The following is a 23,480-nucleotide window of genomic DNA, read 5'->3' as shown; positions in this document are numbered from 1 at the left end:
TACAGTAAGTCCTGATCTTGGCGTTATAGCTGACAGGAGAACTCTAAGCAGCATACTGCTTTAAAATCTTTCTTTGTAACTCGAATCTGTAAAATATTCACTAGTCTTTATGTTTAACTGCATCACTTTTTTCACAGTGTAGTGTTCATGCTGGGTCTTAAGTTTCATTGTTTTTCAGTATTTCTCTTTGTAAGATGAGACAAAAAAAGATTCCAAGTGTTCTGTTAGGTGAAGATAATAACAGGATGTATCACTCTCTTGTAAAATTACATAAGGACTTTTAAAAAAAGGTAGAGGGCTGGCCCTGTGGCATAGTGGTTAAAATTCCGTGCATTCTGCTTTGGTGGCCCAGGTTCGTGGGTTTGGATCCCTGGCACGGACCTAAACCACTTGTCAACCATGCTGTGGCAGCAACTCACATATGAAGTAGAGGAAGATTGGCACAGAAGTTAGCTTAGGGCTAATCTTCCTCAAAAAAAAAAAGTGAATTATTGTCTTGATAGTTCTTAACTGCCAACTTTTAGCCTAGAGTGGTTTTTAAACAGCTTCATAAACTATTGAAAAACAGAGTTTATAGTAGAAGAGGTGTCTTTATAGTAGAAGAGGTGTCATTTCATTAAGCATAATGGGACTAGTGAGTTCCCTGTATAAAACATTACATCAAGTACATTCTATAAATTATGAATGTTATAAGTGGTATGCCAGATGTCAAAGAAGGTATTCACTTATATTGGTACTAAAAATTACTCTTATAGAAAATAACTTATGCATAATCAGCTATTTTGAATCCTTGTGTATTAACTGAGCTACTGAAATGACTAGTATAGTAGATGATAAAAATAATTGGTATCCTTTTCAAGCCAGTCTTCCTAAGACACTTCAATCCAACAGCATATTCCTTAATTGGTATTATAAGATAAAATAAGGTTGATTTAATTTATAGCTTGCAGGATTAAAAACTCTGTCAAAATTTAGCTAATAAAGTTTAGCTGAGTTGGCCTATAGAAATTGTAAAATTCATATAAAGAGAATTCTAAATTGTAGGGAAAGCAGCTTGAGTGAATGTAGAAGGGACGTGTCTGAATTCTTGTCCTTTGCCCATCTCGCCCTATACCCACAGGTAGAATAAGTATAGCTATATTTTATTGAGTACCTACCTAATAAATTTATATTTTTAGCAGAAATGGAAGTATTTTTATGTTTGCCTTACATATGGCAGTTATTATCTTTTAAGACAGTCATCTTTGACTACTATCAGTTATTGTATTCAATATTTAGATTAAAATGTAGGGAGACGGTTTGCAAAGTACAGTTGAACTTTGTATATTTCTATATTTTTGTCATTAAGTGGTACGTGTAAGAATCCTTCCTTAATGTATTTCTAAATGTAATTCCTTGATGCTTTATTTTTTCTGTGTAGCTGATTGAAAATATGAAGAGAAAAGAGTTTGTGTCTTTTGTACTTACAGATTTAGGGTACACTGTTTCCTGCCCAGTTCGCCTTTAAGCTATAAGAACATCCTGAAAGCACCATTTGGAGAATTGGAGGTGTTGTCCCAAATATTATGCTATTGTGAAAAATGGTGAACTTTAAAAAATTGTTAGCTATGTAATGGCTAACATTACATGCTATATACATTGTAGTTTTAAATACAGTCATATGTTGCTTAATGATGAGGATATGGTCTGAGAAATGCGTTAAGATGATTTCGTTGTTGTACGAACATCATAGAGTGTACTTACACAAACCTAGATGTTATATCATATGACACACCTAGGCTACGTAGTACTAATCTTACGGGACCACTGTTGTATATGCAGTCTCTTGTTGACTGGAATGTCATTATGTGGTGCGTGACTGTGCAAGTATGTACAATACATAAGCAATATAACTACATGTATTGTAGTTTCAAGTATAAATACATAAAATCTTATGATCATCAAAAATTGTGGTTTTACAATTAATTTTGTAATTAAGGAACATTTCGGTCAATTTTGGGATTTTCAGGGATGTTTTCTTAGGAAATAAATGGCATGAAGAAACAGCAATATATCCTTCTGTGTTCATGCAAACTGGTATAGGATAGCAAATTATTTATTGAAAAATGGTTATATATTGCAGCTGAAAAGGAAGTCCTTAGTATTGTCCATCCTTTTTTCACAGTATTTTTCTTTACTGAGAATCTTTCATTTATTCCCATTATCTAAATTAGATATTTGTTATAAAATGTCTATGATTTTTGTGAATGCATAAAAGTTCTTTGAAATAAACTCAAAATAATAGCATATAATAAATGAATTACAATACATACAGTAAAACTTAGCATTGTATTTTCTCTCATTAGTTAACTTTTCTCAATAATATACATTTTAAAATTAATCCATGGGAATATGTTTTAAAGACATCTTGTCCTATATTTTTACCTGCTAAAGCTAAATAATTGAAATCTTTAATTTCTGATTATTTTTTCTCAGAGGTGATACTAATACAATATATTTCTTCACTGGGCTGTCTTTCTTTGACATTCTTCCTTTTAAATTGAAGCAGGTTAAAGATGCCCATTCTATTCATCATAAATATAGCAAGATGTTCTTTACAATGAGAATTTTCTTTATATTACTTTGTAAAATTATATTTGATGACTCAGCAATAAAAAGGAAGCTCTGTTGATATATGCAACATGAATGAATCAGCATCATTATGCTTAGTGAAAGAATCCAAGTAAAAATAGAGTACATGCTTATGATTCCATTCATATAAAATTCTAGAAAATGCAAAGTAATCCATCATGAGAGAAAGCTTACCTGGAGACTGGATGCTGGTGTTGGTGCAGGAAAAAGAAGAGGGAGGTATAAATTACATGGAGACATGAGGAAACTTTTGAGGTGATGGAAATGTTTGTTATTTGTTTTCTTGATTGTGGTAGTGATTTCAGTGGTAAGACTTGACATATGACAAAACTAATTAGTTGTACACTTTAAAGATGTGCAGTTTATCGTACTTCAGTTATTCCTCAAAAACTTTGTAAAAGATTTAATTAGATCTACTTTTGAGTTTTTCAGGAAGAATACTTGTATTACTTGGAAAAGTGAGCCTGAAATATAAAAATTGGCTATTGACAGAATAGATCATTTCCTTTTCAATCTTAGTTAGGATATTTGGATTTTAGTTGTAACTTTATTTACTTCGTGATCTTTTCCTAGTTACTTAAGTTCTGAGGCAAAAGAACCTCCAAACTTTTGATCAGAATTGTTGTAGAAATTTAGGTATATGACCAGCTTGACTGTAATTAGAAGTGTTAGAAGTGCAGTTAAATTGTGATATTCTGTTGACTTTGAGATCTGCCTGGAATGGAGGGGAGAAGGATGTGGGCTAGGTTAGGGTGGGAAAGTTGGGGCAATGAAAGGAAGGAATTACCAGTGATAAATTTGGAACTCTGCCTTTTCTCTCCTGATTTGAAGTTATGGATTAAATTAAGCTTTTAGAAAATTGAGGTTAAAGCAAAGAGATTCCAGCATAAGATCATTAAGAATATAAGATCCAGGATAACTAGCTTCTAAGAAAAGTGTGACTAATAAAGCAGGATAAGAACAGACAAGGGGAGCCAGTTGTGAGGACAAGGATCCAATCTTAGGATCATGGATTAAGAGATGGAACAGCAAAGAAGAAAGCTATCCAGGATATCTCCATAGGCAGAATCCAGGGATACTAACTCCAAGGAGAGCGATTTTGACTTGAAACCTAGTAGTTGAACCTGAAGCCTTAACAGCCTTCTTCAAGCACTCGTGGGTCTGAGGAGAATTCAGCTTCTTCCTTGGGTTGGAAATAAGTCAGCTATCAAAAAGGGACAGATATTTGCTTTAAAGGAAGCTAGTGAGTGGAAAGGGAGTTATAAGCTAGAACTTCAAAGAAATTAATTATTTTAAGCCAATGCCAAGCTAGTTGAGAGAGTATACCAATAATTTACCTCATTGATGTCTAGCGTCGTTGTAGTTTATGCTCTTAAGTATCTCCTGTAGTTGTGTATTTGAATAGTCTTAAGTAGACAAGGTATCTTCAGAGACAAGAAAAGAGAGAGTGAATCTCAGGACTTGCTGTCTGGTGTAGTAACAGTAGGAAGTTACCTAACGCAGAGGTAGTAAGTAGTCTGGTTTCTCCAAACACCCTGGGATTAGCTTTTTGGTCTGATAGTCTGTCAGCTATAAATAGGTAATGTACAGAGGTATTCTAGATATTTTGTTTAGGTAAGGCTCCTTTGCTTTCAAACTTGAGGAAAGGAGAGAAGTAGTAAGGAGTGTTCTGTTCTTATGTGAAAAAATGTGGATTGTAGGGCCAATATAATACCAAGAATATGGAGCAACTAACATGTTTTAGTTTTTTCTGAAAATACTATTTAATATTTTCACTTTAAATTTAACAATTTATTCTTTAACGGTAAAGTAACTTGGCAGAGTAGTAATCTATGTAAATAAAATTAATTTCTGTCTCTTAGAATATCTTGTGAAAATAACCAGACTTATTTTCATAAAACTTGGTAAGCTGATTTGGGGAGATAGGACTTAAATTATAACCTATCCTATACTATGTGCATGGGTTTTCCTTTGGTTATTTTCTGGAGGAACCTCAAAGAGATAGGCGTCTTACAGAGTGCCTCATACTGAAGTCCAAGAATTCCATGTGACTTCCACAAGTATTAAGTCCCAGTTGAATGAGAAAATAAACCATGGTGTCAGATATAGACCCCAGATCGAGTTACAAGGTCAAATGGTCTGAAATGCAGGCTTTGATTTATGATTGATCTCTGTGTCAGTGGGAAATGCATCACTACCCTCTGCTCCTCAAAACCCCCATTGACTAAATATATTACTTTTATTTTTCTTTCATGTAAAAGAATTTCAAAGGTAAGCATTGCAGGGATTCAATGGCAGCTCCACTTTGTCATTAGGGACCCAGGCCCCATTTGATCAAAGAGCCTTTCCAGAAGTCCGCACATTGACTTCCAGTTACATCTCCTTGGTTATTCCTAGTTACAAGAGACTCTGGGAAATGTAAGTTTAAACAGGAACATTAGTATCTTGGAAGAAATTGGGGTTCTGTCACTAAGGAAGAAAGGAAATATGGAATGTGTTACCAGCTAACACTTTCTACCACAGGCTTGTATCATAGATTAGACAGTATCGTGGAAGCTTGTTATTCCTATATAGATGAAAATTTTATTTAATAAAATTGCCTGGGCTGGCCCTGTGGCCTAGTGGTTAAGTTTGCATGCTCTGCTTCGGTGGCCCAGGGTTTCAGTGGTTCGGATCCCGGGCACGGACTTGGCACCGCTCATTAGACCACGCTGAGGCAGCATCCCACATGCCACAACTAGAAGGACTCACAACTGAAAAAATATACAACTATGTACTGGAGGGATTTGGGGAGAAAAAGCAGGAAAAAAAAAAAAGAAGATTGGCAACAGTTGTTAGTCATGTGCCAATCTTTAAAAAGAAATTGCCTTTTAAAAAATGTGTATGCAGTAAATGTTTTAGTTATATTATTTAAACTGAATTACAGTGCTCTTTTGTTTCAATTGCTTAATTGTTCTAAAAGAAATAGGTTATCCTTGCCCATGGCACACGATTTAAAACTTACTGAAATGTTTTTAGTGAAAAGTAATCCTTCTCCATTTTATCCCCATTACCTGGAGTCCTTCCTCAGCAGTAACTAGTTACCCGTTTTGCAAATAAAGTTTTTAAGTTATTATTTTTATCAAAGTGGTGTATGCACATATTTAGAACAGAATCAGAAAGAGCTAGTGAAAAACAAAAGTCCTTCTCCCCCACCTACCTCAATCGTATCCCGGTTCCAGAGGCAACCACTTAGTAATAGCAGTTTCCGAAATATACCTCCATTTTCTGAATACTATTCTTAACTGCTATTTCTTAGTTAATTTTAGATTTTATCCTTTGCTTTCAGAAGATATTTGCAGAAGATACTTAGTTTTCTTGTACACTCCCCTCTACATCTTTCCAATGCAGTTATATCACACTTTTTGGTTAAATCAGTGTTTGTTATTTATTGCAACATAGTGTACTATGACTTAGTCTTCTTTCTTATTCACTTTTTTGTTTTCTCCTGGAGTTAACAGTTGCCTTATTTTTTCATTTGCTTGGTTTTCATACCTGTGGCTAAATCATCCCGTGCCATCCAACAGCTTTTTAGTATAATTTTCCATGAGACAAGGTTAATTTTTTACATTTATCTTCTAACTGTATCTTTAGCTTAAGTATTTTAGTTGTGATAGATACATGTATTATATCATCTCTCTCTCTCTCCCTCCCTACCTACCTGCCTGGCTGCCTGCCTGCCTATCTGTCTATCTAATCAGGCTGTCTTTCTGTCTTCTAATATTCCATGAATTTTTGTGCTTTTTGGCCTTCTTTGTCCCAACTGTGAATACAAAAACTCTGATGTAAGATTTAATTAGTAAGTTTTCTTTATTTGCTGTTGAAGTAATGTGGAACATCAAGATAAAATATAGGGGTGAATTTAACATCATTTGCATGTTGTTAAATTACCATTGATAACAACAATGGGAATATACTAGATATAAAATTCCATCTGTACAAAGCAGTTGACCTCAGAGTAAGGAGAAATCAGGCTTAAAATTATTTTTTTTCTTGCCTTATATAAAAGAAGCTGAGGTAGTCTTTTAAAAATCAAGTTGGTAGCATCTCTGAAAACGTGTTTTCATTTTTTACAGATTTTGGCTAGAGTTTAGCTTTTTAAATAGTTATAATTGGCACTGTTCATAGAAATTAGTAGGCAAAATAGCTTGCTTATGTTATTTTATGTATGGGTGGCAACTTTAGTTGTATTCCAGCTCTCAAGAATAATTTCTTCATTAATTTCCAAATGATAGAAGCAGTAGGGGTGTTATGACATTTACATAGAAAATAATACTGGCATATAATACCTAACATTAAGATTCATTCTGAACTATTTTCCCCATCTTCATTCTTTCTTGTTGCTACATTTGACTTTTTGGAATTTTAGATGAGGAATAAAATGGCTTATAGGAGCAGTCTTGAGAAAAGTTTGTTAAACCAAGTTTGCTTTGTATACCAGGTTCTTGCTTTAAATGAAATAGTGGTATTTTTTTCCTTACAGTTTCCTAATTACTGAGATATAATACATGCTATTCAATTCACCCATTTAAAGTACACAGTAAATGACTTTTAGTTTCTTCACAGAGTTGTGCAACCATCACCACAATCAATTTCATTACTCCCAAAAGAAACCATATGCCCTTTGTCACCCCTGTTCTCTTCCTCCCCTCCTTTGCCAGCCCTATGCTAACTAATATACTCTTCTGCTTTCCATATCTGTAGATTTACCTATTCTGGACATTTCATATAAGTGGAATTATATGATGTATGGTCTTCTGTGACTGGCTTCTTTGATGTAGATGAATCTTGAAAACATTATGCTATGTTGCAGCATGTATCAATCCTTAATTCCTTTTTATTGGTGAATAATATTCTGTTGTACGGACATAGCACATTTTGTTTATTCATTCATTCAGTTATGGATATTTGGGTTACTTACACTTTTTGGTTATTGTAAGTAATGATGATGTGAACATTCATGTGCATTTGTGTGAACACTTGTTTTCATTTTTCTTGGGTATATATTTACCTTGGATGGAATTTCTGGGTTATATGCTAGCTCTGTGTTTAACCTTTTGAGGAACTGCCAGACTATTTTCTAAAGTCACTGCACCACTTTACATTACTACCAACACTGAGGGTTCCAGTTTCTCTACATCCTTGTCAACCTTGTTATTATCTGTGTTTTGATTATAGACAGCTAGTGGTTAAGAAGTGATATCTCATTGTGGTTTTTTTTTTCCCCGAGGAAGTTTAGCCCTGAGCTAACATCTGCCAATCCTCCTCATTTTTGCTGAGGAAGACTGGCCCTGAGCTAACATCCGTGCCCATCTTCCTCTGCTTTATATGTGGGACGCCTGCCACAGCATGGCTTGCCACGCGGTACCATGTCCACACCAGGGATCTGAACTGGCGAACCCCGGGCCGCCGAGAAGCGGAGTGTGTGAACTGAACCGCTGCGCCACCAGGCCAGCCCCTGCTGTGATTTTAAGTCACATATAATGTACATTTTCTTGGTTTGTAGTGTCATACCTATTAAATTCATCCCTCTAAGAACAGTATTTTAGACATATAAATATGATTTAGGTCTACCGAGGTACCTACCCTTCCCACTTTAAAGAAACAGCTCATTGAATCTACAGATGTATTAAAACACATCTTGTAAAATGGTGAGCCTATTTTGTACCTAGTAGTCACATTTCGCTTAATTTTTTCCTCCGTCTCATAAGGACTGATCCCTTGATACTATTTATTTCTGTTCATTAACTTTATTCAGTGATCACTGAGTGCCACCTATGGGCACTTTATTGAAAAGAGGTGACTAAAGTTGTGACAGAGTTGAAATGCAATGTCTTTTTCACTTAGTATCAGTAGGGTTATGAAGAAAGACATCCGATTAAAATGATTCACACTGAGATGTGTTAATGATTAATAGAGTGGGCCTTTACAAGGAGTTGTTGCTCTTAAAAGGAGGAGCTTGTTTTCCCAGATGTCCAATCAGTAGATTTAGGTGCGTGATTTTGTTGCTGTTATTATTGTATTTTTCAGTTCTAACATTTCCATTTGGCTTTTCTCTCTATCTTCTGTTTGTATGTGAGGCTTTCCATCTTTCCCCTCAAAAGCGTTTGCCTTCATTTCTTTGGGCATTTTTATAATGGCTGCACTAGTCTTTGATAAGTCCAATATCTGTCTCACATAGTTGTTGATGCCTGTTGATTGTCTTTTCCTAACTGCATCGAGACTTTCCTGGTTCTTTATATGCTAAGTAATTTTAGATTATATTCTAGACGTTTTCAATATTATGTTATGAGATTCTGAGTCTTTTAAAATCCTATGGAGATGTTGATATATTTGTTTTATCACATCATTGATATTAATGGGTTCGGGTTGCAATTTCCAGCTAGTATTCTTTTGATTGTGGTTCCAATATTGGTTAAGTTTTCAAAGCCTTTGCAGTGCTATTTGGATCTGTCCCACACATACACCACCCAGTGGCCAGTCTTGGGCAGTGATCTATCCTGAATTTTAGTTCTCAGACTTTGTTATGCTATTTAGGGTCAGATCCATGCATGTGCGGCTAAGAGGCGAACCCAGGAGTTCAAAAACAACTTTCCCAAGTTCCTTCCTTCTCTCAGTATCCATAGGACTTTCGCTTTCCCTGGAGCTCCCATTTTCTGTCCTCCTGTCAGAAAGCTGGCGCTTTAGTTACCCTGCTGTGCCACACACTTCTCGCTATGGTGCCTGTGTCCAGAGCCAAGCTGTAGAACAAGAGAGAGAGGAAGAAAACAATGGGAGTTTGTCCCACCCTCTTGAGACCATTGCTACTCTGATTGGAGAGTGTGGTATGCTGAATAATGCCCCCACAAAATCTCCAAGTCCTATCTCTCAAACCTGCATGTGGCATGTGTCTGTGGAATTGTGGTAATAAATGTGCATGTTCTAAAATGCTAGGTTTATTACTTATTACTCTATTTGAAAATATTTTAATTTATTTAATTAGGGCAATCTTCCTCGACTACTGGAAATAGGTTTATATAATTATGTATTCTTGATTGTTTAAATCTCAGTTGGAGATTTTCAACAGTGATTACTCTCTGAAAATTTATTGTGTGACATTGTTCTAATGATGATATTGAAGATACTTATAACCTGTCCTCTTTTGTTTTATGAGTATTTTAGTTGCCCTTGTGATTTAATAAAATAAAATTCAGGTGTTGACACACTGTTCACCAATCTTCATGTAAGTTGTTGAAGTTAAGTTTTGATTTTCCCATTTCTCATAGAGTTATATAGTATTTACTTAATAATTGAATGGTACAGTGTTTAAGTTAATGTAAGCCACCAAAGGTTGTAGGTAAGGGCATGAACTGGCATGAGTTTAGGAAGAGCTTGCCCTGAGCATACCTGGCTCTTAGTTTGGAATGGCAGGTCCAGCTAACAACCGTACTTTACTATAGTTTGCTCATTCCTTGTTTAGGTGAAATAGTTTTTGACCGCGAAAGGAGTTCTCAGAAGACCCTTGCTTACTGCAACTTTTACATTTAAGAAATAGGAATGATATACCAGTAGATCAAATCTTTTTCCATCTCAAAGGACTTCTAAAAGTTTCAGAAAAGTAAGTTTTCCTTCAAAACCAAGACACTTATCAATGAGATGAGGAAGATGTAAAGTAAGAAAGCAAATCAAACAACATGTAAAGGAAGATGTATGCATCTGTTTTTGATTAAAGTTCCACAAAATGTTGGTTCCAAGAAAGATCAAATTTCTCTTGTTCACTGTGTCTCCCTTACCCTGTTTGATGCCTGGCGTATAGATGCACAATAATTATTTATTATGTGGGATATAATTTTTATTACTTATTTGGCTTTATGAATAGTTTGCGTTTCCTCTTTTTAATTGGAAAAGTATTATTTCTTGTTTTTAAATAGGTTCAAGTTCTAAATGTGTGAATCTTTGTGGAATTTTTTTTCCTTCATCATTGTGCCCTTAGGAGAAAAATTAGCTATTAAAGCTAGTAATAGGGAAAAAATATTATTTAGAATACATTTACTATAAAATTTTTCCTAAAAATCCTTTCTGTGGTACATTTACTCAAATATTCTGAAGATCTGTTCATCCTAAATTTTAACTGGAATTTTTATTAAGATAAATACAAATTCGCATGCAGTTAATAAGAAAGAATACAGAGAGGTCCTTTTTGTGCTTTGCCAGTTTCCCCTGAAGGTCAATTCAGTGGCATTAATTACATTCACAATGTTATGTAATCTTCACTTTCTTTTTCTAAAATGTTTTCATCACCCCAAACAGAAACTCTGTACCCATTAAGTGATAATAATGCTGCCTTTCTCCCTCCCTAGTCTACTTTCTGTCTCTATGAAATTTACTTATTCTAAATATTTCATCTAAGTGGAGTCATACAATATTTGTCTTTTTATGTCTGGCTTATTTCGCTTTGCATAATGTTTTCAAGATTCGTCCATGTTGTAGCAAGTTTTAGAACATCAGTCCTTTTTTTTTTTAATTATTTTTTATTTTATTTATTTATTTATTTATTTTTTTGAGGAAGATTAACCCTGAGCTGACTACTGCTAATCCTCCTCTTTTTGCTGAGGAAGACTGGCCCTGAGCTAACTAACATCCATGCCCATCTTCCTCTATTCTATATGTGGGATGCCTACCACAGCATGGCTTTTGCCAAGCAGTGCCACGTCCACACCCGGGATCCGGACCCGTGAACCCCGGGCCGCTGAGAAGTGGAACATGTGCACTTAACAGCTGCGCCACTGGGCTGGCCCCAGAACATCATTCCTTTTTGTGGCTGAATAATATCCCGTAGTAACTAATAACTTTCAAAAGCGGTCAGTTTTTCATTCAAGCATCCTTGTCTGTTTAACATTTCTCTTACATTGTTAGAGGTTTTGTATCTTGCTAAGTGTTGGATATTGTAAATTGCTGTGGGAAATCAACTTGAAAATGTAGAATGTCATGAATTCAGTGAAGCTTTTGTTTTTTGTTTCCACCCTATTTAAATTTGGGGGCATTGAAACAGTTCTGTATATTCACCTGACTAGTCTCAAACTTAATTTCCAGCTTTATAGATGGGGGTGGAGCTAGAAGCTACTGGGCATTTTGGCGGAGTATCATGATCCCAAGATTTCTGCTGTCTTTACTAGAGCCCCCATTGGAAAACTGCTAACTCTCAGAGATGGAATTCAGCTATTTGAATTGGGAAACTGGAACCTTTGGCGTGTGAACAAGTCCTTCCCCCCTGCAGTTGCATAGTTAATATGCATACTGGTTAATCCCTTGCTGTTACCTAGATGGAATTAGATTAGTGAACAGTAGGGGAATATTTAATTCTTTAATCACTACCATGCAGCATAAAATTGTATTAACTTAAGCAAAAAGATCATAGCTTTGTTGGCTATAATTTCCAAGCTTGATCTTGTTCTTCTATCCTTATATATACAGTCATGTGCCACATAATGATATTTTGGTCAATGATGGACTGCATATTCCAGGTGGACCCATCAGATTAGTACCATATAGCCTAGATGTGTAATAGGCTATACTATCTTAGGGATTTTTTGTTTTTGTTTTTTTTGCTGAGGAAAATTAGCCCTGAGCTAACATCTGTTGCCCATCTTCCTCTTTTTTTGCTTCAGGAAGATTGGCCTGAGCTAACATCTGTGCCAGTCCTCCTCCACTCTATATGTGGTCACTGCCACAGCATGCTGACGAGCAGTGTGGGTCCACACCTGGGATCCAAACCTGTGAACCTGGGCCGCCGAAGCAGAGCTCACCAAACCCAACCACTATGCCATGGGGTTGGCCCCTGTACCATCTAGGTTTTTATGAGTATACTCTGTGATGCTCGCATAATGACAAAATTGCCTAATGACATATTTCTCAGAAGTATTCCTGTCATTAAGTGATACGTGACTGTACTAAGTTTTTAAGAATCTCTAATTTAAATGCATTACATTTAGTCTTGTTGCCTTTATCCTAGCGTTCCAGCCTAAGATGAATTTGAATCTGTATTCTGTTACCTATTTTATTAGCCATTCCTTTCAGCTTTATCATTTACAAAATTAATATACATGCCTTCTATGTCACAATCCAAATCACTGATAAAAAATGTTTAATAGTTATGATCAAAAATGCAGTCTAGTTGGCACTTCTTTAGAGCCTTTTTTCCAAGGAAGATGTAGAATTTTTAATCAACACTCTTTGTGTTTCTGATTCTTCAACCAGATTTGCATGGCCCTAACTATAATATTCAGCCCTCAATTTGCCATATTATCTAAAATGTAGTATTATGAGACCTTATCAAATACTTGCCTAAATAAAGTCAGCATACATTTACCTGAATTCTTATTACTTAATTTGATTACTGCACCATTTTTAATTTCTACTAAATGATCTTTGTCATAACATGGAATTTAACTAATTGTTTTGTAACTTCTAGGCTAGCTTTGGGTTAGGCATATGAAGAAGTTGGTCTACTTCTTATATGTGATCTGTTAGAGAGAAAGATGCATTTAAAAAAAATAATTCAATTTTATAAAGGTTTGAATTGAGCCCTTTTCAAAGTAGGAGTAGACAAATGTAAGGATTGATATATTCAATAGTTAAAAGATAGTTTTATTCATTTAAAAATAGTTATTTACTGTATTATTGTAAAATAGCAGGTTTATCAGGTTGACCTTTTCCCAGTTCTGTAGACTGTTAATTCTTCCAAAACTAATGGTCTGTCTCACCATTGGAGGAGAATCTGAAGGATAAGATTATTCTAAGTCTTAAACTTAACTTTTCCAAGATCTATTTATAAGATTCAAAGTCATTTGAAGTAAAATCAAGTGATATCTGTATAAATTTGATGTAAAATGACCTACTTACGGAGTAAACAGATGACCTGTGTATTACGACTATCTTTAAATATATATTTTCCTAATGTCATTTATAGATAGATAGATATAAATAATAATAATGATTGCTGAATGTATAGCAGTAAACAATCGGGTAAAATCCCTGCCCCTCATGGAGCTTACACTTTTGTTGGGAATTGGGAGAGACAGATAGTAAACAAAACATACAAAACGAAAAAATTGCCCTTCATTTAAAACTCCTAAATGACTATACTTTGCATATTTTATCCTCTTCAACTTTCCTTTAAGTGACGTTAATAGAATGGTATATGTATCAGTTCTTTTGGTCTTAAGGAAGTCTTAAGTTTCCTAAAATAATAGGAGGTTATAAGGAATATAGGAATCTTAGGCTACTACTGTTTCTGATTTTAACATTGGAATGGGCTCACATTCAGAAGAATTAAATAGAGTTCAGGAACTTCAAAATTGTTTTAGGATCCTATGGATTTTAGTCATTAATATGTCACGTAAATCTACTCTTTGTTTCTTATAATTGGTAGCATTTTAAGGGAAACTTTAAAGATGCAATGGGAGTAAGGATAATTATAAGGAAATTGAAACATATCAAATAATGATATTTTAAAAAATACCCTCTTTGGACACTGTCAGAGGTTTCCAAGACCACCCCCAGATTCGTGATTCACTAGGACTCCTATATAGGACTCAGCATATAGTCGTATTCACTGCTGTGATTTATTATAAAAAAGGATACAAAGCAAAATCAGTAAAGAGAAAAGACGTATGGGGCAAAGTTTGGAGGAAACCAGGTGCAAGCTTCCAAGAGTCTTCTTCCAGTGGAGTCACACAGGATGCACTTATTTCCTCTAGCAATAGGTTGTGACGATCGGTGTGAAATGTTGTCTATCAGAGAAGTTCATTAAGAGAGACTCAGTGCCCAGGGTTTTTGTTGGGGCTGATCACGTAGGTACTTATTACCTTTCACATACCAAAATTCCAGACTTCCAAAAGGAAAGCAGGTGTTGAGCATAAACCGCATTGTTTGTACAAACAGTTTAGGCAGTTAGCCACATTTAACGTTTAGGGAATGGTGGAAACCTTCCTGAAATTCAAGTTCACACATGTCAGTCAAGGGTCAAACTTGCAAGCTGACCTAAGAATAGTAGTCTCTGGTCTTCTGTATTTTTTTTTTCTTTCTGCACGGATGCCTTTGAAAGATGCTGGGAACGCTACTCATCATTTAAAAAAATGGCTAATGAAGGAAAAGAATCAAACATTTATTCTGGTGGTTCTATACAAAGTATACCCCACGATGACCAAATAGTCGATTAGGGGAGTTTTCTCTTTTTAGAAGTATTCCAGCCAATAAACAAAAGAATGGTAGAATTATAATTACCAGTGTTTTTAGCCTTTAATGAATTTATGAATCTAGGCAGTGATCATCAGTGGCTACTAATATGACAAAATGAGAGATAAGCAGTCATTATTTGTCTCCTGATGGAGGCACAATAGCACCAACTGGGAGATGGTTCTTGCCAAAAAATATAATTTAAATTTGATCAGTTCTCTGGATCTAACTACCCCTTCACAGGAAAATAGAGGACAGAAGATACAATCAATAAAATGCAGACTTTGGGAAACTCCACAGCACAAACAAACAAATTGTGAGGAAAGGGGCCGGCCCAGTGGCACAGCGGTTAAGTTCGCACGTTCCGCTTCTCGGCGGCCTGGGGTTCGCTGGTTAAGATCCCAGGTGCGGACATGGCACCACTTGGCAAAAACCATGCTGTGGTAGGCATCCCACGTATAAAGTAGAGGAAGATGGGCATGGATGTTAGCTCAGGGCCAGTCTTCCTCAGCAAAAAGAGGAGGATTGGCAGTAGTTAGCTCAGGGCTAATCTTCCTCAAAAAAAAAAGTTGTGAGGAAAAAGAGAGAGAGGGTAGGAAGAAGAGAGAGAGAAAGAAAGGCTATAGACTGGGAGACTTAAGAGATTAGCAACCAAATATAATATATTTTAGATCCTGATTTGAATAAACAAATTGAAAAGAATTATGAGACAATTGGGGTAATTTGAATACTGACTAGATATTTGATACTAAGGAATTTTTGTTTTTATTTCAATTCATTTGGGCTGCTATAATAGAATACCATGTTCTGGGGTGCTTATAAACAACAGAAATTTATTTCTCACGGTTCTAGAGGCTTGGAAGTCTAAGATTAGGGTTCACTGTCTGGTGAGGGCCCACTTCCTGTTTCATAGGTGACCGACTTTTCACTGTGTCCTCACATAGCAGAAGGGGCAAGGGAGCTCTTTCAGGCCTCTAATTTAAGGATACAAATCCCATTCATGAGAGCTCTGCCCTCATGACCTAATTTCCTCCCAAAGGTCCCACCTCAACATATGAATTTTGGAGAGACAGGTTTTTTTAGTGTGATAATGGTATTATGATTATATTTTAAGGATATCTTGTAGAGATGCATAATAAAATATTTACATATCAAATTAATAAAAACTGTATAGCACGTTTTTTTAAAGCACAGAGTAAGAGTGTTGTTTAGACATTTCCAGAAAAATCAATTCTTCATTAACAAATTTAGATCTGCTAAATTTGATGTGAGAAAATTGGATTTGGTAGAAATAACATCTTCAAAAGATAGCACAGAAAAATTTTTGATATGGAAAAAAACTGATGAATCAAATCTTCATTAAAAATATAAATGGAAAAGTATTGGTCCTCATGAAAATTATGTGAAATAAAATGAAAGTTTGAGAACAGTAATTTGGTTCTATTGACTATTAATCAAGCAGTTTAAAAGGTGCAATAGAGTTTACTGAGGAAAAATATTTTCCAAGGCAAAAGTCATGAGCTCGTTGAGCTGAATTCTCACAATTTACTAAATGGAGTCAAACTCTGACTTCTCCCTTTTGCCCTGATAATAGCATTTCCTACACAGGGGCTGCTCTTCAGCCTGGGTCCTAGAATGAGAAGACTTGTGACGCATTGCTTCTACCTATGTGTAATGGAATGGAACTGAGGCTCAGGAAGTTAAATGATTTGCCCAAGATCACGTAGCTGGTAAATTAATGAAGCCTGTCTTCAAATCCAGGTCATACTGGTTCCAAAAGCCGTGATATGAAACAGTATCCATTACTTACTACTTCCCCAAGGAATAGTGGAATGCCTTTGTACCTTATATCCAAAAGACAGTGGAAGGAGAAGGACCAGGGCTATAGAACAGCAATTGAAGGACAGCACAACCTTTCCTTAACTCTGGAGACCTACACACATCTGCCCTTTTTTAACCTTTTGACTATATGACAAGAGGTGTGTTCTTGATATATTATACTGTAAGTCTTTCTCTTTGAAAACGCACACTAATTTCCCTCTCTTCTGAACTAATCATATTATTTACCAGGGTGATATCATTATCTGAAAGGAGGCTAGTGAGATCATTACCACAAGCATCAGTGTTATACATTAGTACAACAGTACGCCAAATCTCAGTCTGGATATTCATGGCTACCAAATGTTTAAGAAAATATCTGTTTTTATTCTCCTTTGTTCTTTAATAGCTACAGGAAATTATTAGAGGGATTTTTAAATAAAGATCTTATAACAAGTTATAAAAATAATAATTAACTTTTTAAATTTGCTTTTTAAAAAGTAGCATCAAAATATCCTTGCTGTCCTGTGCACACTCCCTATCGTCAATCCTAAAAACAAAGCTGAATAGTAATGAGCATGATACTTAATATTTTGTAAATGTTAAAGCATTGTCAGTTGTAAGGTGACCGTTGCTTTAAAAATCTTTTTTGAGGATGAAAAAAAAGATACTACACTTTAGGTGTGTTAGGTGCATGATGATTACTGGAACCTTAATAAAAGGTGGAAAATACGTTTTAGAATTTAGGAAATACGGTGATTTTTCCTGGGCCTCCTTTCCTCATCTGTCAAGTGAACTTTTGAATTCGCTGTTTTAGAAGGTTGTTGGTGTTCTTACATTTTGGGAATGAGGTACCAGTATATTCTATCATTCCAACCAAATGTAGTCACAACAAAATCTTCTACATTTTACAAATGCTTGCAAAACTAAAACTCGTATCTTAACCTCAATTTCTTGGTTAATTTTATCCTTACTTCTTTACTCACCTTGTGTTAAAGTCAATGAAGTGGTCAAAAGTGAAGAGACTGCATAATCAAGTTAAAGTGAGGGGAAAAGAGACGCCACAGACATAGTGTTTATAAATTGTGGTTGTTGGAAATTTCTTAATTTAATCTTCAATAGATTTCACCAAAATGGTGAAACATTTACTGGCGATGTCCCTCATTTCATATAACACTAGAGAATGTATATAATTGTTCTGTAGAACTATGAAGTGGTTGAGAGTTCAGTTTGAGGAACCTGTCTTGCCTAGGTGTGAATCTTGACTCTGCCACTTCATTGATGTATGACTTTGGACAAGTTACTTAATCTCCTTGGGCTCTAGTTTTCCTCAGACATAAAATGGAGACACCAGTAATCCCTTCCTCATGGAATCATCTTGAGGTTTCATACTGGTAAAGCACTTATGACAACAGTTAAATGCCACGTGATAAGCATTTAAATGTTAGCTATTGTTTTTACTATTATAAAAACAAAAATTTATCAATGGCTTTAATGTTGAGTTAAACACTGTAGTGCTATGATTAAGTAATTTCTTGTTGACTGGCAATATAAAGATGGAGATGGGTGGTGTAGTATAATACCATTGTATGTGTAGTATATAACAGTATACTTCCAATTTCTCTCTCCCATCTTCTGTGCTGTTGTCTTGTGTTGTGGTTTTACTTGTACTATGAACACATTAAATTTTTACTATTATTTCTGTAGACAGTCAGTTATCTCTTAGAACAATTAAAAATAAGAAAAGAACATTTTATATTTACCTTCATTTATTCCATTTTTTACTTTTATTTCTTTTATAGGTACATGTATCTGTATCATATTTCCTTCAGCCTGAAGTATTTTCTTTTGCTCTTTTATGTAGTGCAGGTTTGCTGCTATTGACTTCTCTATTTTATTTTCCTGAAAAAGTCTGTTTTTCCTTTCTTTTTGAAAGATATTTTTGCTAGGTATAGGATTCTCAGTTTTTTTTCTTTTAGTGCTTTTTTTTTTTTTGAGGAAGATTAGCCCTGAGCTAACTGCTGCCAATCCTCCTCTTTTTGCTGAGGAAGACTAGCCCTGAGCTAACATCCATGCCCATCTTCCTCTACTTTATACATGGGATGCCTACCACAGGATGGCTTTTGCCAAGTGGTGCCATGTCCGCACCCGGGATCCAAACTGGTGAACCCTGGGCCGCTGAGAAGCGGAACGTGCGCACTTAATCGCCGTGCCACCGGGCTTGCCCCTCTTTTAATGCTTTAAACATGTGACTTCACTGTCTTCTGGCTTATGTGGTTTTTGATGAGAAATATTTCTATAGTTATCTATCTGTGGTTACCTTAAACATTTTCTTTTTATCTTTGGTTTTGAGTAGTTTGAATATGATTTGGGTGGTTAGTTTTTGAGGGCTAGAGGTGTGATTTATCCTGCCTTTTCTCTGAACAACTTCTGTCTATGGTTTTGTGTGTTTATTAGTTTTGGGAAATTCTCAACCTTTATCTCTTCAGAGATTTCTTCTCCCTGTTCTCTTTTACTTTTAAAATTTCAAACTACATGTATGTTAAATATTTGATATTGTCCCACAGCTCTTGGATTTTCTCTTTTGTTCCCTCCTGCTCCCACATTTTTTTCCCCTCTGTGTTTCATTTTGGATAATCTTCTAGTCAGTTCTGTTAAGTTTACTATTGAGCTATCCTAAAGCTTTATTGAACTCTGTTCCCATGTTTTTCCTTTGTCAGTATGTTGGGTTTTTGTTCTTTGCTTCCTTGTGTGACTTATAATTTGTGGTTGAAAGATGGATATTTTGTATAGGACAGAAGAGAGTAAGCTAAATAGTATTTATGCCTGGCTAGATCTTTAGCATGAATAGTTGGGTCAGTCTAGTCTGTAGTTGAGCTGTATTTTGTGTTGCTATGGTTACCCACAGTGCACTGTAGACTTCAAATTCCAGTCTAGGGTTACCTTTTTTTTAGGGTGAGGGGTCATTTGCTGGAGGATTTTTCTAATGTCTGCTCTACTTTTAAGTTTTGATTTTATTTTCTCATTGTTACTATACCTCAGAGAGGGTCTCTCACCACACTCTTCCTTCTCCTCCAGCAGTAGACTGCTGTTATTTATTCCTGAGTGTTTGCTAACACAATGGTGGAGGTGGGTGAGGGGTCTTATTGTAATATGATTGCCATTGTATTTCTGAGCGTTCAGTTAGAGAATGTCAATCTTTCAAATCAAGATGTGTATAAGTTTTACAGAGGCTGAAGGAAGTTCTGTAATTGTACAAAATTTTTATTACATCATTGGGGCTATTGAAGAGGAGGACCTTTATCTTCTTGGACCTTGGTAAGGACTCCAAAGAGAAAGAATAAATATTCAGTGTGTGAGCCAGCGATATATATACTTTAGAATAGATGCTGTATAGCGCGACGAACACTGTCAGCTGAGTGCGGCAATAAGGTGTACAAGAGGAAGAAGAGGGAGAAACTTATCATTTCACTAAAGTTTACCAGGGCCTTGTTTGGAGATGAGACAGGATCTGTTAAAGGTGACATCAGCCTCAAATTCCTCAACAACTGAAACGTCTAAAGTTGGCTTTATCATTTTTCTCCTAGGTGATTTACTGTTCTTTTGGTGGAACATCCAAAGGATTGCACTTTAATAACTTAATAGTTGGACTTGTCCTTCTTACAAGAGGCAGAGATGAAGAGAAAGCAAAATGTAAGTACTTTTTTTTTTTTAAAGATGGGCACCTGAGCTAACAACTGTTGCCAATCTTCTTTTCTTTTCTTTTTTGTTATTCTTCTCCCCAAAACCCCCCAGTACATAGGTGTATACTCTAGTTGTGAGTGCCTCTGCTTGTGCTATGTGGGATGCTGTCTCCGCATGGCTTGATGAGCAGTGCTATGTCCATGCCCAGGATCCGAACCGGTGAAACCCTGGGCCGCCAAAGCGGAGTATATGAACTTAACCACTCAACCATGGGGCCAGCCCCAGTACTTTTATTATTTCAAAATGCTAATACTACATCTGTGTACAAAATAATTAACCTCAAAATTCTGATGACAGGCCATGGATTTGAATTAATTTTTTTTTCTTTTAAGATTTTATATTTCCTTTTTCTCCCCAAAACCTCCTGGTACATAGTTGTATATTTTTTAGTTGTGGGTCCTTCTAGTTGTGGCATGTGGGATGCCACCTCAGCATGGCTTGATGAGCTGTGCCATGTCTGCGCCCAGGATCTGAACTGGTGAAATGCTGGGCTGCTGCAGCGGAGCACACAAACTTAACCACTTGGCCACGGGGCCAGACCCTGAATTGATATTTTTTTAAAGAAGATATACAAATGGCCAATAAGCACTTGAAAAAATGCTCAACATAATTAGTTATTAGGGAAATGTAAATTAAAATTACAATGAGGTATCATTTCACCTCCACTAGGATGGCTAAAATGAAAAAGACAGAAAACAGTGTTGGTGAGGATGTGGGATGTAGAAGAGTTGTAGTCCTCAATCATTTCTGCTCAGTGTGTAAAAAAGTACAGCCACTTTGGAAAGCTGTTTGGCAGTTCTTCATACTATTAAACGTCAAGTTATCATATGACCTAACAGTTCCATTTCTAGATATGTACCCAAGATAATTGAAAACATATATTCATTAAAAAAAATATAACGTGTTCATAGCAACACTGTTCATAATAGTCACAAAATAGAAACAACCCTAATATCCACCAACTGATGCATTCAACATAGACAAAATATGATATATCCATACAACAGAATATTACTCAATAATAAAAAGGAATAAAGTACTGATACATGCTACAACATGGATGAACCTGAGAACATTATGCTAAATGATAACTGCCAGTCAAAATACGCCACATATTGTATAATTCCATTTACAGTTGGCCCTCTGTATCCCCAGCTTCTGCATTCTCAGGTTCACCTAACCGCAGATCGACAAAGGCCTACTATGGTTGTGTCCATACCAAACATATACAGACTTTTTTTTCTTGTCATTATTCCCTAAACAAAACAGTATAACAACTACTTACATAGTATTTACATTGTACTAGGTATTAGAAGTAATCTAGAGATGATTTAAAGTATGTGGGAGGATGTGTGTAGGTTTTGTGTAAATAGTACACTTTTTTATATAAGGGATTGAACATCTCCGGGTTTGGGTCTTCTTGAGGGGTCCTGGGACCAATCCCCTGTAGATACCAAGGAATGACTATATGTGAAATGTCCAGATTAGGCAAATTCATAGAGACAGAAAGTAGATTAGTAGTTGCCAGAGGCTAGGGGGAGAGGGAAATGGAAAGTAACTGCTAATGAATATGGGGTTTCTTTTGGGGTTGAAAATGTTCTGGAATTAGACAGTGGTGATGATTGTACAACCTTGTAAATATACTAAAAAAACACTGAATTATACACTTTAAAGGGTGAATTATATAGGACGTGCATTCCATCTCAATAAAGCTGTTATTTAAAAAAATTCTGATGACATAGGCTTAACAATCTATTCTTACCCTACTTCACAAATAGAACCAAAAGTTCTCTTCCTTGATAATATTTTATACAAATTCTTGGTAAAAGATTTAATTTTTTTTAATGGTTTTACTTTTAACTTCAAAAGTTAATTTTATTAGTTGAATTATCTAAGCCCAGAAGTGGATGGCACCTCATCCATGACCTTTAAATTCTACTAAGCAGGGAAATGTTATAATGAGAGGGCACCATTTACCATCTAAATGTGAAAGGGAAGATAACTTTAGTTGATCATTGTTCATCTGTGTTTCTTAGGATATGCATTTATTTACTTAATTTTTATTCATTCAATTGTTTATAATATCTTTTGTCCCCTCATTCTTTTCTTTGAGCTCCCCAAAGACAAATTTGCTCTTACCAAAAGTAATAGTAAACAATGTAAATTTTATTTAAAATTTCTCAGGGGAAGTAAAAGAAGGTATTTATATTACACTGAGTATAACATTTTGTTCCAAAAATTCCTAGATTTTTAGCCTTGGCCACTGGATACTGAGTCTTTCTCTCTTCCTTCTTCCTTTTCTAACCTGCCCTCTTGGCTACTTCTAAATTTCTCAGAATGTTCCTTCTTACTCCTGAATTTAGACTGTTCTTCTTAATCTGTTTTATTTTTTACAATTTTATTGTGGTAATTGACATACAATAAAATGCACATATATAAAGTGTACATTTTGATATGTTTTGAAACATGTACATACCCAGATTATCACAATCAAGAGAATGCACATCCATAAACCCAATTTTATGTATTGGTATTTAACTGTGATCCTGGTTTTTTCAAATTAGCATCTCTCTACCAACAAACACATACTCTGGCTCCAGGCAGCCAGTAATCAACAATAACAGTTTTGGGGGTCATAAACATAAACATACATTTAAAAATTTTCATCATTTTTGTTATACAATTGTATTGATTTTCTAGGGCTGCCATAGCAAAGTACCACAAACTGGGTGGTTTAAAACAATGGAAATTTATTATCTCACAATTCTAGAGGCCAGAAGTCCAAAATTAAGATGTTAGGAGGGCCTTGGCTCCCTATGAAACCTGTAGGGAAGAAATCTTCCTTCTTCCTAACTTCTTGTGATGGCTGTCAATCCTTGGTGTTCCGTGACTTCAATCTCTGCCTATGTTATTACATGGCTTTCTTCCAACTGCGTCTGCCTGCTTTTCTTATAATCATTCATATTGGATTAGGGCCCACCCTAATGACTTCATCTTAACTTGATTACATCTGTAAAGACCCTATTCCAAAT

At 35.5% G+C, this 23,480-nt stretch overlaps 1 protein-coding gene across 1 annotated transcript in view; it reads left to right on the top strand.

The window, feature by feature from the left end:
- Positions 1 to 23,480, top strand: part of USP32 (ubiquitin specific peptidase 32) — a 203,690-nt gene that overhangs the window by 76,262 nt on the left and 103,948 nt on the right. The window contains exon 3 of the mRNA XM_046675933.1: positions 20,292 to 20,397. Coding sequence (XP_046531889.1) covers positions 20,292 to 20,397 — 106 coding nt within the window. The remainder of the gene's footprint in view (positions 1 to 20,291; positions 20,398 to 23,480) is intronic.

This window comes from Equus quagga, chromosome 11 (assembly GCF_021613505.1).
Source record: "Equus quagga isolate Etosha38 chromosome 11, UCLA_HA_Equagga_1.0, whole genome shotgun sequence".
Lineage (NCBI taxonomy): Eukaryota > Metazoa > Chordata > Mammalia > Perissodactyla > Equidae > Equus > Equus quagga.
The sequence above is the reverse complement of the archived record's forward strand: the minus strand, read 5'-3'. Positions and strand labels throughout refer to the sequence as shown.